Raw genomic sequence first — 18,995 nt, 5'->3', positions numbered from 1 at the left:
CTGAATCTGTGTGTGTCGCCTGTGTACTGTTTACACTCTAGCTGTTTTATTTAAAAACTGCACAGTAACTGGATGCGATGAGATGAAAGCAAAATATTAATGGATAATAATTCCAAAATACAACCATAATGAAGACCACAACTACTCAGAAACCCCAAAAATAAGCACACATTGAAATGATGAGTTTGGGGAGAAAAAGAAAGAAACATGATTTCACTGGTCATGTCTGTACATTTTCTATCTATCTATCTATCTATCTATCTATCTATCTATCTATCTATCTATCTATCTATCTATCTATCTGTATCTTGTATGGTTCATTTGTCTTTTTATATATCCATCTATAAAAGTAAGAAACAAAGTCATATGGATAAGGCCTATCTATACTCTATCTATCTAAAGGAAACATACACATAATGTGGATGGATGTATCAGTCATCTATCTATCTTGTATAATGCCTTTATATATTTAAAGAAACAAAGGAACATAGTTATTCTGTTCATGTATTTAAATACTCTATATTTTTATCTATATATCTATGGCAGGAAACACAGACATACGATAAATGGATGAATCTGTCGTTTATCTTGCATAATACCATTATCTATCTACAATTACATAAACATGGAAAGAATGTAGTTATTTTCTTGATATTTGTATATTATCTATTCATCTATCCATCTATCTATTGTAGGCGGAGAACAGCCATCCCAAATGAGACGGAAAAAAACATATTATACGGACAGGTGAACAGTACGACAATGTAGATAAAGTGGCTGGCAGAACATTAAAATACTTTTGTACTTGGCCAGTATGAATGAATAAACGAACAAGCAGATGTCATTACTAAAGAGAGGTTCCATCTCCCATATGCCAGGTGGCAATAGTCCTCATACCACAACCCAGTCGGGACAACCACAAGGGTGCTTGGTAGGCGGAGTCCAGAAATGATGCCCCTAGGGAGCCACTACAGACAATAGAGGGCGCTGTCAGGGGAGGACCTCCCTGCTTTCTTTATGGTCCAGAAATGCTTCCTGGAATATACATCATGACACCGGAAGTATTCCCGCTGCCCGCTGCCACACATAGATAAGTCAGATTTGGAAGGAAGAGGACAACACTTGGACAGAAAGAGAACGATGTGTGAATGATCTATGGTATACTTGTAGCTTATTTTGGAGAAGTAATTGAAAAGTTCCTTGTGTGAATAAAAAAATATATATTTTTATTCATATATTGTGTTTTATATTGTTGTTTCTGTGGTCTGGGGCTCTCTGGTGCCCCCTTGTGGTTACATTATCTATTTAATAAAGAAAACAGTCATATATGGATGGATGTATCTGTTTTATACAGTGCCTTAATCTGTCTAAAAAGGAATAATACTGTTCAGGTATGTGCATACAGAGCTCTTGCTATCTACTATACAGAATATAGAGAGTGAGTCCCTTTGGTATCTCGTCATCTAGCGTAAAGTTATCTTACTGATGGATTTGTCATCTGTATCTGTTTTATATAGTGCCTCTATCCATTTATCTATCTACGTTATATAGCGTCTTTAGCTATCTATCCCTTATTACATTTAATGAGGATGGGGTTGTCCAACAAGCATTTATTTTTTACCACGGGTCTTCTACACAGCCAAATTCGAGGGTATTCAATCGACTGTAGGAGGGCACAGGTGGAGGTGTGGGGATGGCCGTATCCCCGCTACATCTGGCGAAAACCATGGGTCAGTTCAGGACGGGACGCCATTCCATCGCTGAGCATAACACGACGCGCACGCATTCTGTTCAGTTCTGAGTCACCAATTAACTCACATTATATGTCTCAGGCCCGAAAAGTGAAGCTTATTCCCTAACAATTCTAACATAAATAACTGAATTAGGTATAGCCGTCATTACTCAAGATATGTAAAAACTAAATTAAGCTGGTTTTCATACACTAATGCCAGAACTATCATATTCTATTACAGGGATGGTAAAAGTCATAACTTTACACCAGCATCGGGTGACAGGCACCACCCAACCCTTCACCGGACCAAGTATGCCTTCCCACTCAGTCGGTGGCAGTTTTTTAAAGCTTTATGGCCAGGTTAGCTCAAATGCATCCGCCCAGTTTTTATTGCATTTCATACCAAATGGTGCTCCGATCGAGGTTTATTCGTCGGTTGTGGTCCAAACTGGATATTATGGGTTCAGTGCTTTATATATGGATGGATACAGTACTTCACTGTTTTAAATCGTTGTATCCCTGTTTATTCTAAAGTTCTCTAAGCATTTATTTTGCTTTCCCAAAAATAATCTGCACATACAAACAAACGTATAGATTGAGGTTCTACTAATCCCTTCTTAAAGAGTGTACAAAAACATTCACGTCGTCTATGTGTAGACCAACGAGCTTTGAAGGTATAGTACATCATATTTCATTATTCATAAAGTTATTTAGGTGATTTATCTTCCTTGCTTATTTTTTCCATCATTATGGAAAAAATAAACAAGAAATAAACAATGCGCCCAAATATTAATGACGCGAAGTATGCCAAGTTAAACGGCTACGTCAAAGTGAGTACACAGCCTTTACACTCGAATAGAATAATACTTAATTTAAATACAGTAGAGCATTTCCTATACTCAAAGCGCTAAGTAACGATACTCCCTACATAAAGTTATAACATTGATTTACTGGCAATGAAGGGGAAAAAGTTAAAAACGTCTCCATCCTTCTTCCTTTCTTTGTTATATTAGCTATTCTGACAGCAATGATGGATAGATAATGTGTTTTCTAACAGTCGAGGAGGGAGATGGAGAGGGATGGAAATATGTTTAACTTCAATTTAGTCGCAGGCTGCCAACAGATCAAACAGTGTAACATATGAAAAAATGCAATCAATACAACCATTCATTATCCAGTGCTTTGCTGTAGCATAGTGTTCCTTTACTGACTTCTTTAAGCGTTCAACGATCCCTCGAAATCAATCTCAAATCCTTTCATCAGTAAGAAAAAAAATAACAACTGTATGCTCATTTTATCCCTTTAGGCACCACCTTGTACTTTCTTCAAAACAGCCTTGACCAAGAGGAGTTCCGCTGACTGCGTGTTTAAAGTTAGGTTCCAGACACGATTCGCTGCACACAATACTGGTAAGTAAGAATTAAGTTTCAAGCGCTGAGCACAATAACCTAATGGATCAATAATGATTCACACTTTCTTGAGAAATTTTAAAATATGCGCATCTGAAGAGGTCTGATATATACAACTATTTAAAAGGATAATCGGTTATATATTTAAAATGGGAGCAGAATAACAATCTAACTGGGAAAAAGTAAGGTTATATGTAAATGTTACACAACTGAGCCACATGAGGAAAAACTCTTCTTTAACCCTTAATTTACTTGTATCGATCAACCGTCTATAAAAGATAATAGTAAAAAAAAACATCGGCGAGAGAAAGGACAATGAAAGAGTGGTCGTTAAAATCCCCTTACCTCTGTAGCTGGTACCAGGTTTATAAAATTCGGGGTCCCCTTCCACTCTCAAGTGGAACTCGTTAAATCCATCTCGGCGTGTTCCCTGAGCCCTCAGAATCCTGCTGCAATAGCCATCCGACTTCAGCGACCTATCCGCGATTTCATCAGTAAAAGCAAATGCACTTGCAACTACAGAAGAAACCAAGCATTGCAAGAGTAAAATCTGCAGCTGTATTTCCATCTTTTTTGCGATGTTTCTTCCTCGAGGCTGTCAAAGATTTTTTAAGTCCACCCTCTCAGTTCCGCAACTCCCAGACATTCAGCAAAGTTGTGAATTTTCACTGAACGCGTTGGCTTGGCAAGAGAAAATGAATCGCGCAACTGACCGGGGAGGGGGTAACGAAGATCCCGAATATATCTCCCCCTCGCCGCCTCCTTCTTCTCCGCCTCTTTATTCTTCACAATTCTAACGGATTGTCTTGTCTGACAGCTATTGCTGGCGAAGCCGCCGGTGTTCTTCAGCAGCCTTACGGTGTTCACAGGAGAGCGGCGAAACTGAGAAGCGCAGGACGAACAATCTGTGTCCAAGACATTCAGAAAGGATGTGGGGCAGACCACTAGAGTTAGCTGACTTTAAACAGAGCGCAGACATTCCTGCCTGCAGCTCCGGCAATACAGAAGAGCGCAGGCATTCAGCCAGTGGAGCGCTAATATATGCAGAGACGCGCACGCCAGCTCCTCGTGACAGCCGCTAAATAGATGAGCTTACCTGTTCTGATGCAAGGGTATTTTCAAAAGGTGGGGGCGAGCGCACTTTTCAAAGGTGCCCCCTCCGTGCCACTTATAGAAACAAGGATCGATTTTCAAAATTCCTCCTTTTTGCGATCTTCAAATAAAATGGACATTGCATTATCTTTCGAAGCTCTCAGACAGACAGCACCATTTTTTAATTATGGAAAGCGCCTTTTCATTTCTGTCTCGTTTGTCCTGACTTTCTTAACCCGTAATTCTTACCAGTTAAGTGGTCCGAAAGTTTTCCAGTGATAATTTTGCAGGCAGGAAGAGGGCAGTATACAAATTGAACTTTTCTGTATTTGTGACGTTTCATTTGAACATAGCCTACGTATTGCATATAAGGTGACAAATCGACCGAAATATTTGTTTTTAAAATATTTTTACGAAGTTTCTAACAGAAAGTAGTTTAAAGTCGATTATAAATATCCTCTAATAAGTAGGAGCTGGTGGTGAGAAATGGACTCTGTATTCGGAAGAGAACTGGGACACTGGCTGACCATTTGTCATGGTTCTAAAACGGAACACAACTCATTACTCCTGAGTGTGTGCATGAAGCGAATAGAACTGAAGGTCTGGAGTGGCAGGGGCTCGTGGGATATCGTGCGCCTTGTGAAAATGTTATGAAATCGTAATCCGGGGGCTGTGGGGTATTAGTGGTCCCTTTCGCGTTTCGTCCTCCAGAAAACGGGACAAACGAGATATTTTGTTAAATTCCGCAAGGCTACGCAAAAACGCATACCACTGGTCACTTTACTCCATAACAGAGGCACAGGGGTACCTATTAACTGACACGGATCAGTGTGTTGAGCCATTGGTGACAATGTCTAAATCAGCTACATGCAGTACGGAAATGATTTAATGAATTTAATAATGATGGATAGATACGTATAACCTAATCAGTTAGTGATATAATACAAAGTTATGCATTTTGTGTGTGTGTAGTGAAACTCGTCAGCCACTAGATTACATTGCTCAGTACTTCAACAATAAATGTGTAAAAGTTGTTAAAACAAATAAAAGTTAAAAACAAAACGTAGTCAGTATTTTCTAATTGGTTGAAACATGCCTAATCACGATTTTTCATTAAATCATATCTCTAGCCACACCTTAATAGGTAAATTAGATAGTGCCATTGTATTCCTCCCTATGTTTTAAAAAACAATTATTTGACTTTAATTACTTCCGGAAAACTTAATTCAAATAAATGCATCACGTCCTTCTAAATACTACTACTACTACTCCTGTCAAGAATCCTTTTAATACATTTAGAAAGTTTCCACCCACTTTCACTCATTGATGTTATGTTTTAAAAGTGCATTATAGTCTTTGCACTTCTTAGTCACAACAAATAATGGGCAGTTGAAAACTGTGTTGTTACTCAGCTTGTGATTTAATTCGATTCAACATACATATCTAAAAATCAAAATTCAGAACTCTATCTATAATATATTGCCTTTAATCTATCTATCTATCTATCTATCTATCTATCTATCTATCTATCTATCTATCTATCTATCTATCTATCATATTGTCCCTTTAAGTAAATGTAAAGTATTATGTGTACAAAGTGAAAATGTTAAGTTTTTATACAGAATTGGACGTCTGAATATTGAAAGTACACCTTATAAGAAGAATTTAGGAGTTGTAGTGGAGTCGACGCTATCAACTGCCAGACAGTGTTTAGAAGTCACTATGGAAGTTAATAGAATGTTAACTTATATAGCACAATGCGTAGAGTACAAGGCCATTATGCTGAAGCTTTATAACATATTGGTGAGGCCTCATCTGGAGTACCATGTGCAGTTTTGGTCTCAAAGCTACAAAAAAGATATAACAGTGCTGGAAAAAATCCAGAGAAGAGCAACTAGGCTGAATCCAGGGCAATAGGGGATGAATTACAAGGAAAGATCAAAAGAGTGGAACATATTCAGATTAAGCAATATGAGATTAAGTGGAGACATGACTGAAGTGTTTAAAATTATGAAGGGAATTAGTACAGTGGATTGAAACTGTTACTTTAAAATGAGTTTATTAATGCCATAGGGACATAGTTGGAAACTTGTTAAGGGTAAATTTTGCGCAAACATTAGAATGTTTTTCTTTACACTGAGAACCACAGACAACTGGAATACGCTAACAAGTAGTGTTATAGACAGTAGGACTTTAGGGACTTTCAAAACTTGGTGTTATTTTAGAAGACGTAAATGGATAGGACTGGCAAGCTTTGTTGGAATGATTGGCCTGTTCTTATCTAGATTGTTCTAATTATCTAATATCTGCCCATGTATCTATAGATAGATAGATAGATAGATAGATAGATAGATAGATAGATAGATAGATAGATAGATAGATAGATAGATAGATAGATAGATAGATACTTTATTAATCCCAAGGGGAAATTCACATACTCCAGCAGTAGCATACTAATAAAGAACAATATTAAATTAAAGAGTGATAACAATGAAGGTATAACAGACAGACAATAATTTTGTATAATATTAACGTTTATCCCCCCGGGTGGAATTGAAGAGTCGCATAGTGTGGGGGAGGAACGATCTCCTCAGTCTGTCAGTGGAGCAGGACAGTGACAGCAGTCTGTCGCTGAAGCTGCTCCTCTGTCTGGAGATGATACTGTTCAGTGGATGCAGTGGTTTTTACATTATGGACAGGAGCCTGCTCAGTGCATCTTATTGCAGATGTTGAAGTATGCCAGCCTTCTAAGGAAGTATAGTCGGCTCTGTCCTTTCTTACACAGAGCATCAGTAATGGCAGTCCTGTCCAATTTATCATCCAGCTGCACTACCAGGTATTTATAGGTCTGTACCCTCTGCACACAGTCACCTCTGATGATCACAGGGTCCATGAGGGGGCTGGGCCTCCTAAAATACACCACCAGCTCCTTGGTTTTGCTGGTGTTTTGTTGTAGGTGGTTTGAGTTGCACCATTTAACAAAGTCCTTGATTAGTTTCCTATACTCCTCCTCTTGCCCACTCCTGATGCAGCCCACAAAAACAGTGTCATCTGCAAACGTTTGCACGTGGCTGGACTCCAAATTGTATTGGAAGTCTGATGTATATAGGCTGAACAGGACCGGAGAAAGTACAGTCCCCTGCGGCGCTCCTGTGTTGCTGACCACAATGTCAGACCTGAATATTATATTATGTTATAATATAGTGCCTTTAATATCTATCTATATATCTGTAATATAGTGTCTTTCCTATCTATCTATCTATCTATCTATCTATCTATCTATCTATCTATCTATCTATCTATCTATCTATCTATCTATCTGTCTGTTTCTTGCTTGTGTTCAATGTATAATATGTCTGATATGTTGTTCTTGCTTAATGCATAATATATATAGATTGTCCACAACAAATGTTTTTTCAGGTGATACTATATGGCGTCTATCCAATCTTCAGTGAGTGTTATGAGACTTTCTGTTTTTTTATGAGTACATTGCCTCATTCCCACTTAAGAAAAGTTGTTCCATGTTCAAAAAGTTAATTTTTCAGATCTCAAAAGAACTGAACGTGAAGTGACTTTTTGGAGGAGGAGGTTGTCTATTTGCCTATAGTAAATATTTTAAAATTGGACACTGACTTTTTACTACTGTAACTATTAGACCCTTTTTTCTTTCAGTTCTTCTTTGTAAAGAACTTTGAGCTACATTTCTATATGAGATTGTGCTATTTAAATAATTTTTGTTGCTGTTTTTAATAATAATTTTTACCTAGTTTGTCTACGCGAGCTCACTCTTGAGAATGCAACGTATAGTTGTCCAGGAGAAAAGCAATCTTGCCTGAAATCAATGGCATCGTTTTGTAGGGTCTGTCCCTGATACTTATTACTTGTCATCGCGCAGCAGAGCCTTACTGGTAATTGGAGGCATCTGAATTGAAATGGGAGATCAGAGGGTATTAAGGGGATGCGAGGAATACATTGAGTGTGGAGAAACTCTGCAGACAGTGTGTGTATTAACTTGTGGATTTTTCTGTGAGTATTTGGTGGCAGCATGACGAAGTTGCTTCTGCAAGACCATGTTAGCTGTGGAGCTCAAGTCAGAGCATATTCTTTTCCTACCTTGTCAATTGTGTAATGCATTTTTTGAGCAGGTTTGATGCATGGAAGTGATCACTCGTACTGCGTTTAGTTAGTTCACGTGAGCTGCTCTTTTGTGTGATGTTGCAATGTCCACGGCTTTATTTAATGTTAGCTAAGACACGGCACTTAAAAGTTTCTCGCTACAGCAATTTTAACTCCGTTACAAAGTGATCCAAAGTCTCGTTTATACCTCGTGTCTTCTCATTAAACTTGTATCTCGCGAATAAAGTATTCAGTGTTTTTCTTTAGCTCTCTTTGGGAGCTCTTCCTTCTTTTCTATGTACTGCGGTCACAGTCAGTTCACGTGATTACGTGAGAGGCGTGATGATGTCACACGCAGCTCCGCCCCCCCACAGCCATCGAGCTAACGTCCATTACAGTATATGGAGAAAAATAGGTTCCAGTTATGACCATTACGCGTAGAATTTCGAAATGAAACCTGCCCAACTTTTGTAAGTAAGCTGTAAGGAATGAGCCTGCCAAATTTAAGCCTTCTACCTACACTGGAAGTTGGAGAATTAGTGATGAGTGAGTGAGTGAGTGAGTGAGTCAGTAAAGGCTTTGCCTTTTATTAGTATAGATAAAACTAACTTCATTTAAATAATCTATATTGTTAATAATTAAACATGTGAGGACACGGTGCTGCAGCGCTAGCTAGTTCACAGATTGATCCTGATTGCTGTATGCTGGAAGGATAGATGGATAGAATAATTAAACACGTACTACGAAGATATTTCAATGTTCCTTAAAAGTTTTGAAGAATCGTCGTTGCAAGCTTACAGATGGCTTAAAGTCTGTTACTGAGCTGATTGTGTGGCAATTGGGTATTTGGAGAAAGAAAAGTAAGGACAGGAACTGGGGGTTAGTACATTTGAAAGAGACAGTACTGCCACCATGTGCCCATGTTTAATAACATGCTTTCATTCCTATCATCATGAAAAAGATATCACATATACATCTCAGTCTTGTAATTATTCAGACTGCAGTAATATCACGAATGTAATGGATTCTGTGTCCTGTCGGAGGAAGAGAAAGCCAGTTTAGGAACCATGTAGTGATTCACACACAGAGCACAAAGAAGATCAAATACAAAACAAAGCATTTAACATGTTACTTTAGTTACGATGGAATTTGAGAAACTGGTAAATTAATCGATTTTAAGATGAAGTTTATGATGTTCTACTTTAATGACAAAATAAACTACAGTACGTGATTAAAGTGGAAATTTCAAGATTAAAGTTGACATTTCCTGCTTTTTTCCCCACTGTGTACCTATTTTTTTTTCTCTGTAACCTAATAAGCTTTCATACGACACTCAGATGTCGGGCTACAACTTGCCTTTTCACAGCGACTTGGATATGTGACAAGTTCTTTTATATTTCGGGTACTGTGCTACTTTGTGGACTTGAGCTTTCGAGTTTTTCCGACACTCTGTCACTCGATCAACTTCCTTTTGTTGATCATACCACTGTTTAAATCAACAAATAGTAAGTTTTTCCTTGCCTCCACTTGGTATTCGCTGAAATTCTTATATTTTCCCCCGTGCTTTTCCCATTGTCTTTTCACAGAAGGCTGAGCTTAAGGGCTATTTATATTGATTTGCATATTCATAGAGCTGTAATTCTGGAAGGAGTTGGGGCGGGACAGAAAGCACGTGCACGAGCGTTATTTTTCACGCTGACCGGGATTTATGTAGCGGAAGAATGTGGAAGATGGAATACGCACAGATTCCTGCATCTAGATTTTTCTGTGCGTAAGCACATTTTGGTTTTTGTGCTTACGTCATGTTATAGTGTGAATTCTATGCACGACATAATGCATGAGGCCCCTAGAGAGAGCAATCCACTTTTTTCTGAAAGAAAACCATGACCTCAGACTTGAAGGTGCTCATCCACATCCCAGATGCTTCACACTCAGCAGCAAATTCCTTAAGCATGTGTCAAAGGTCACAGTCAGATGAGGCAAAATGGATAATATCATCTGTATTAAGCAACAATGTTACTTCTAGCCTTCCCAGCTCTAACATTCTCTGCTGCACCTTGATATCCTGACCATGAAAACCTGAAACAGTAGTGGTGTCAAGAAAAAGACCTTGACAGAGCCCAACACCAACAGCAAACAAATTCAACTGAGACACAACTCTCACTGCAATGAAACAGGGAACAAACAGCACACAAGAGCATCCCTGTTAGCCTATGTTCCTGCAGCACCTCACAAAACACAAACGTACCTAAGGACACAATTATATGCTTCTTTCCAAATCTATGAAACATATATAGTCTGGGTTATCATACTGCCATGCACTCTCCAGCAGCTGCATCAGGGAAAAGTCTTGGCCTATTCCATAGCCAAGACAGAATCCACATTGTTCCTTGTACATCTCTGGCTTAATCTTCAGACAGAGTCTACCCTCCAGCACCCTTGTATATGATGCCTTAATTGGAACACTAAAGAGTGTGATCCCTCTGTAGCTGCAACACACCCACTGGTCACACTTCTAAAATGTGGGGACTACCACACCAGTCTGCAATTGCAAGGGTGCTTTACTTGCCTTCCATGAAACACTAAATAGAAACACATCTAAACAATAGCCAGGTGTTTAAACATCTGCGATTGGATTTCACCCACCCCAGCAGCCTTAACCACATGGAATTCTTAGACCACCATAGTGACTTCAGCAACAGTGATGAGATACAGACATGTCCAACACTGTTTGGCAATTTCACCAGAGGTCAGCACCTCTCCATCCCTTCTTAACACAGTCTGTACAAGGTCACATTTTCCTCTTCTTAGGCACTGAACAATTTTTCAGAACAGCCTTGAGGCCATTCAATAGTCTTTTTCTCAGTAAAGACTACCAAGTCAATGAGTGGCACCCTTTTAAGCACTTCACCCATCTTCTCTTAGAAGGCTGAATACTCTGAGCAGCTGTTTGGTTCATATGCACAAGCAACATTCAGGGTTTTCCTCTCTGCAACTTGTAGCCACATTGAGGCAACCATCGTGTCCATCGGAAGAAACCCCAATTGCACAGCCCTCAGCTTGGGGGTTGTGACTATCCCCACACTCACCCAAGGTATTTCATACATCGGAACTCCTGAGCAGGAGATAGACAATCCCTGATAAAGAAGTTTGGTTCTGGAATCCATGTTAGGTGTGGGAATGTTATTAACTATTTGTAGATGATACTTTTCTACCTGTACCAGCTCTGGCTCCTTCCCCATCTTACAGGTAATTTTCCAAGTTCCTAAAGCATGTCTCCATTCCCAGGTGTAGTTTGTCTACATTTTACTTACCTATGCCTGCCACTAAACTGCCACAAGGCCTTCCCCCTTTGTTTTGTACAAGATGGCGCCACATTACCATTTTGGGCCGAGTCTGGCTTGGTTACATTTCCGACAACTAGGTGCGTGCTGATGAATGCTACTCCCAGGCCTGGCTCCAGATGTTGGTCCTGGTAACCCTATCCCAGGCAGGGTTTACTGTTTTTAAATGTGTACCTTTATGATGGTCATTGTGAACCATTCTTTTTCTGACCTTTCAGCACAAAACCTGTTTTTGTCACCTGTTCTGCCAAAGGAGACCCTTCAAGGAGCACCATGCTCTAGGCATCCTAGTTCTGAGCACCCCTAAGGTGATTTGGTGAAAGTATATTATATGGACTATTTTGTGTTGTCCTAAAAGGCAGAAATTTGTGTTGTCCCTCTCCTTCAAAACACAGTTTTGTGCATTTTTGAGTATTTTTGAAATTTAAAAAAAATTTGAGCCCCATTATGGGCCTGAGCAGGACTGGAAGCCTGACTGTTACGTTTACGGCCTGACTGTCTGAGATGAGAACGGTTTTGGGCTCAGACTCAGAAAGTAGTAGTAGTAATAGTAGAAGTTGTATAACAGGAGAGTAGTATTGTGACTAATTGATTAGAAATGATGTCTCACAGCTTCAGAAACTAGGGTTTGACTTGTGACATGGCCAATGTATTTTGTAAAGTTTACACATTCTACCCATATTTGTCTTGATTTGTTTTTCAAATACTAGGTGGCTTCGCCCCCTGCTCGCTTCGCTCGCCAACCCCTGTGTTTGGTTAATCGGATATACAATTTAATTTTTTTTTTCTTTGGAATTGTATCAATTTCATTATATGCATTTTTACTTTAAAGCTTCATTAAAAACAATATTTTTTGGAGACACATTGTGACAACACAACGTATAACTGCCTGTGAGTGACTATTGTTTCTGTTTCTCTAATAAATAATCCAACTTTTTCTAATGTTTTTCCCTGTGATTTATTGATTGCCATAGCAAAAGCTATTCTCATGGGAAACTGTAAACATTTTAATATGAATGGCATATCACGATCTCCTTTACTGTGTAATGTTATTCCCGGAATATATACATTGCCTTTCTTTTTGCCTGTTAAAATTTGCATCGCTTCTCTGTTATCATCAATATACACCTGACCGAATTGTGTATTCTTTGAAATTCAACTTGTTGTTGCTTTAACTGTTCCGGGAACACAGATTCCCATAGCGTGTGGTCCATTATTGTGTAAATCCACGTTTTGTCCATTGAATGATGCGAATGCGAAAAGACTTTGTTGTCTACTATTTGCCTTTTATTTCTGACCTCGATTTGCCCTGCTATTTTTTCAATTTTTCAATTACACCTGGTTCTGATGATTAATCACCTTTTGTTTGTGGTAATGCGATCTTTTCTATCTTTTATTTGATACTGTAGCGCCGGACATGATAAAGTGTCACAAAACTTTTACTTGAATAATCACCGACTTCCTAACCCAAATACAACTTTCTAGCACCCTCTCCAACTCTTCCTCCCCTGTGTCTCATTCCCCCTTACCGCATCAATCAATACCCTGCTATCAGTCTTCCGTGCTGTATTCCGCCCTCCCTCAATCGGACCGAACAGTCACTTAAAAGAAAAAAGGCCTCAACCTGGCTGGGATGCTACAATACTTTCGAATTTTACTGCTTTCATATTCTGTACCTTTCTCTGCATGTGCATCGCGCCATTGTTTGTTTGAGCCTTTCGTATTCCACTGCTTTCATAATCTCTTATCTGCCTTTTTTCTCTCCAATGCCTTTGGGTCTCTATTTTCCGTATTGTCTTTATACGCTTTGTGTGTGCTACGTGCTTTTACACATCTGAGTGTTTTTTGATGGGTGTGCTCTTATATGATATCTTTTGTAAGTAGGGCGTGCCTTGCAAAAATCTCATGTTCCACGTCCCCGCGAGATGACCCTGGGACAATCTCTTGGCACCAAGTCTCATGTTTACGGTCCCCACGAGACGCTCCGTGGCCAGTCTGTTTTGTCTCGCGGGTCTTTTAAATGTCTTCCAAGAACTTTCGGGAAGATCATATATTGTTTCCTTGCTTTTGCTTTCCAGGATTTTTTTTTTATAATAGAGAGACAGTAATCTTCCTTCCAAGTTTGCAAATATATGGTCTTTTTGTTAAATTTAAGTTAACTCAGTGTTAGTGAGTATACCTTTTGTGTCCCATTTAATAATGGTTCCCGATTTGCACCAGCTTAAAAAATGACCGCTGGTTCCCTTGAGCCTAGATTGAGTAAACAAGTTTGAAAACTGATGGCTAAAGCAGTGCAGTATGTGTTTCATCAGAGAGCCTTCTCATTTGATTGAAGGCAGACCACAGGTTTCCTACAATGTTTGTGTTCATGTCAGTATTTCTGTCAGTATAACCTGTGTTCATGTCAGTATTCTTCAGGGTCTCTACTTTTATCTTACAATCCAAAAATGTCAGTTTGTTGTCCTATCCAGGGGGTTTTTCTAGTCTTATATTTGTTGCTGACGGGGTGGGCTTATTTGGTCTCAGATCTCAAAAGGAAAAGGCAGGTTCAGAAAATTGTTAGTATTGTTAACTGCAAGAGTCACCATGTTTCATTTCTTTACACACAAATCCCGATTGAACCTCCTACAACAAGTCCAGCAATACCATGGGTACTTAAAATAATCTTGTGAGGTACATCCCTCATAAAAATTATTTTACCAATCTTCATTGGCACACATGCACTAAGTAACACTATCATAATTTTAAACTCATTTAAGGAGGCAGTTTCATTAGGGATTTGGTTTTATTTAGCAGCAAAAATAATTTAGAACATAACAATAGAGGATGAAGTTTGGGTTGAAACAGGCCATTCAGACTAACATAACTTAATTCCTATTCATTTACTGCTTCTAATATAATACTGAGTCAAGATTTGAAGGTCTCCAAGGTTCTACATTTAATCGTATTGCTAGGTAACTGGTATTTACAATTCTCTGTGTTAAAAAATGTTTTCTAACATCTGTCTAAAATTTATTCTTAACAAGCTTCCAACTGTGCCCCCACGTCCTTGTTGAGAAACTTATTTTAAAGTAACAGCTGGCATCAATAAGCTTGCATATCGGTGTGCAGTAGCAGTTTAATGGGGCCACATGGTTCTACCAAGCAAGATTATACTATGGATTCTAATGCAATGGATATAATTTACAAAAAGAAAAAAAACACTTATTTTTGAATTCAGAGGAGTGACATTTTATCTGTTGTGACCTCTTTGATGTATTCAACCACCATGCAGTGGTCTGAAATATAAGAATTACTCCAAGTTGGTTAATGATTCAGAAAGGGTTTCATAAAACTATCTTTTCTTTGGAAATTTGCTTCTTTGGAAATGTTATATATTTTTTATCTGACATATTCTTTTCTTTCTTTGCTATGCTACATCAGTATGTGAATTGTTAGGTTGCTTGTTTGTAGGCTCTTTTTAATGATTTTCTTTTTTCTTATAGCACTTCTATTTTTAAATATTTAAATGTTAATAAACAAAACCTAACAAAAATGATAAAGCAGGGGGAAATCATTACAGCATTAAAATAAGGATGACAGTTTAAGGCTGAAATAATATACAGCAGCTTACTCTATCAGTCATGCCAGCATTTCTGAGTATATTTAAAAACTCTCCCTGAAAGGATGCCATGGCTTTGTTGATCTCCTGACCACTTAACATGGCCACAGTCATTTATTAGTCCTACAGCCACCGGATTATATGTGAAATTTACTTAAATTTAATTTTATAATAGTTCATAAAATATTTGACCCTTCTTAATTTCGTGCTATGAGAGTTTTATGATCTGCCCATTCTGTTGTCTGTATATGCATACAATACTATACATATGCCAGTGGTGCTGCAGACATCTATTACACATCAAATCACTTCCATTCTGTGTTAGTTTTGTTTGCACCACTTGTGCTGATGTGGGTTTCATGTATAACTATTGTGACCGAGTATTTACATGAGAATAATACTAAGATATGAAGATTTAAAAGTAATGAGCAGTAGTCAGAGAAAGCCAAAACATCATAAAGAAAGTTAAGAAAATTGTATCTAACCCCTACATTAAACATCAAAAGAGAGCTTTGACCATAAATAGTGGTTCAAAAATAGAACATTAAACTGTCACTAAAAACCATTGGTTGCTAAACTCAGTCCAGGGGACCTCATATGGCTGCAGGTTTTTGTTCCAACCAGTTTCATAAAAAATAATTCAATTTACCTCAGACAGATGCAATTGGCTAGTCTGTTTTCTTTTCCCTTATTCTGTCATTAGAAAGGCACAGCAATGTGATTTTTACATTTTTTTAAGACATTCAGAAATATTTTTCCAATAGCTTTAAATACTCAATTTTGTTTTGATGCTTTTCAACTAATTTATCATTATTCTGTGTAGTTTGCGAATTTAAATGTATCCTAAAACAAGCAGAGAAAACATCCAGGCAAACGACAATAAATGCTGAAAGGCCACAACTACTTCAGTGTCAGCGTAATTATTTACTCATTAATAAATAATGAATTAAATAATCATGGCACCTGGAAAAGCAGGATGAATGGCATGATGATAATGAAAATCATTAAAAATAAATAATAATAAAAAATAATCCTCATGCAGCTTACTGTATTGCTTGCTACATTTTAAATTAAAAATGACCAAACTTAGTTTTGTAATTTCGACATTCACCTCAAAATATAGAAACAATAATAGATTAATACATAATAGCTTGACTACTTAGTTTAGCAAGGGGTATTTAATTTAGCAGTCCAATTAAAAACAAACATTTATCAGAACAAAAAATTCCAGCCACATGCTATAAACCATATGGCTGTCCAGTAAAAACAATACAAAATGGTGGTGATCACAAAATCAGACTGGAGCCATCATTCGTGAAGAGCTAAATAGCCAAATTTCCTTTGCAGTTTCACTAAATTAATAATTTGACACATACAATTGTGTTCTAAAGTGAAGTTTGTTTTTTTTTTAATTAAAAAAAAAAAAATCTGTTATTGAAGCTTACAATAGGGATTAAGGGTACACAAGTCCACAGGTGAATAAAAAGCCTTAAAACTTACCAAAAACGTACATTTTTCAAACCAAAAATGTTATTGAGTATTGATGTGAGTCTTGAGATTACACACATATTACAAAACAACATATCCATGTTGTTGTAAGAAAATAAAAAAGCAAAAAGCAAACCATTGTTGTGAGAGACAACCATCTTTAAAGAACATCGGGGTGTTCTTCATTCACTAACAATCTCACTCATCTTCCTCAGAGTCGAATCACCTCAGAAAGCCATCAGTAAGTGTTTGTTTTAGGCATTATGGGATATTGATGCTTGAATTGTTGTGTCTCTTCTGTAGACAACTACACAGTAATAACTGAAAATGGCTCACATATGATCATTTTTATTCTTTTACTGTATAGAAGATTATTTCTTTATGTCATTACCTCCTGCTGCTGGATTGACAATGTTATGAGATGTTCAATTGAAAAATGTATTTTTCTTAGAATAAATTTTTCTAAACAAATGTATACATGGGGATATGGGTTTATTTATTTGGGGAACATTTCTGTGCAGTTACTTTTGCAATACAATGTTTCTTGATCACAGTGATTACTTATTTCACGGTGCAGCATAGTTATTTTATTTTGCATATGTGCAACGCCATCTTATGAGTCCCACTACCGGCATGCTGTTCCCATTTTCCAAACAAAGTGATTTCTTATGTCAGTGGTGTGACTTCTTAAATATAGGTGCAACAATTCATTCATATCCCCGATTTGGTAAAATAAAATACACGCAAATGTACTGTACTGTTTTCTGTCTGACTTAACTCAGTAGTGATTATTCTTTTGTGCAAAAGGCTTTGTCTTCTCAGATTCAACTTGTTTCTGGTTTTGATTACATCTCCTTTTACTCTTCCAATCTTTTTTGAAGAACAGATAATGCACACATGTGTTTCATAGAGAGGGGGTATTGAGCAGGCACATAGTATGTAATCAGGTGACAAGAACTAAACAGGCAGATATCCATTCATTCATCCATTCATTCATCTATCAATCTTCCAAACCCATGTATTCAGGTCAGAGTCACGGGGTAGCTGGATTCTCAGCAACACAAATTTTCTATTATATTATTTAGGCAACATTTATTTGTTGTTACAAGCAATAGCCATTGAAAAAACAGAATTTCAGAAGCAGAGGTAGGATTATAAACCGAATATAGCTTGGTGCTGGAGGCTTTTGGGTTGTCATGTTTCCACCCGTGATGGAGGCTGTGAGCAGACAAGCAATCAGGAAATTTATTTTTACTTCAAAAAAATTATTTCCAAGGGTCTATGATAAATTATTAATAAATTATTTTCGTATTTGCATATGTTCATCTTGTCTGTCTTAAAACAGAGTAACATCCAGTGCAACTTCAATTCCAGATTAGTATACTGTTCCAAATTTACCTCGAGAGAGGTTACTTCATCCTTTATATTTTTTATATTTTTTTTTTGTTTTATTCATTCAACAGCCACTCCTGACAGCAAAACATTTCAACACCCAAAGAGTCGTGTTTGCTACAGTAACTTGTGCTTGATATACTGTTTGTATTAGAGACCACTGCAGCCTCATGACCTTTTCTGATTTTGGCTATATTTTGGAAATTGTTTTTGCTTTACACAAATTGCTAGTTCTTTATTTTTTAATATTAATTTACTTTATTATTAGTTTAATAACGTCTTTATGTTGCATTTTTGGGTTTCAAGCTTAGACACACGATTGCATTAACATTAGAGTTCTTTCTTTGTTTTTATAGCAACAGCTTGTCTCATAAACGATTTTGTCCTGTGAAAGTTTGTGTTCAGTTCCTTATTCAAATTCAGTCACAGAACGAGTGCTATTAGAAAGTCTAGATTTCCGTGTTTTGGTTTTAACCCTTGCTCTTTCTACTTAACCCAATTTTCATCTTAAAGTTCTTGCTCTGGTTATTTAACAAGGTTTTGTTAAATCCACCAGTTTAGAAAAGCAAATTTTTAGTGCTAAAGAAATAAATTATTTGTTTAATTTCTGAATGATATGCTCATATCCTGGTTTACTATTGGTGATTTCAGAACAATGTTCTTGAAAATCATTGTTCCAGCAGTCAACCCATAGCAGTTGGTTTGGGGAAAACAATGGATGGCAGGTATCTTAACTGTACATCTTTTGGATTGTTTCATGCTTTCATGTTTGGCCATGATCCTCTGCCACAGTAGCTCTCTTCTCCTGCTCCTTAAAAATC

General features: G+C 37.5%; 1 protein-coding gene across 1 annotated transcript in view; it reads right to left on the bottom strand.

Moving 5' to 3' along the window:
* LOC120526619 (spondin-1) overlaps positions 1-4,204 on the bottom strand; it is a 558,899-nt gene extending 554,695 nt beyond the window's left edge. Inside the window, exon 1 of the mRNA XM_039749784.1 lies at positions 3,487-4,204. Within this exon, the coding sequence (XP_039605718.1) occupies positions 3,487-3,709 (223 nt within the window). The 5' untranslated portion in view covers positions 3,710-4,204. The remainder of the gene's footprint in view (positions 1-3,486) is intronic.
* Between the last annotated feature and the right edge of the window lie 14,791 nt (positions 4,205-18,995).

The sequence above is a fragment of the Polypterus senegalus genome, chromosome 1 (genome assembly GCF_016835505.1).
Source record: "Polypterus senegalus isolate Bchr_013 chromosome 1, ASM1683550v1, whole genome shotgun sequence".
NCBI lineage: Eukaryota > Metazoa > Chordata > Cladistia > Polypteriformes > Polypteridae > Polypterus > Polypterus senegalus.
Note: the sequence above shows the minus strand (reverse complement) of the source record. Positions and strands in the feature narration are given on the sequence as shown.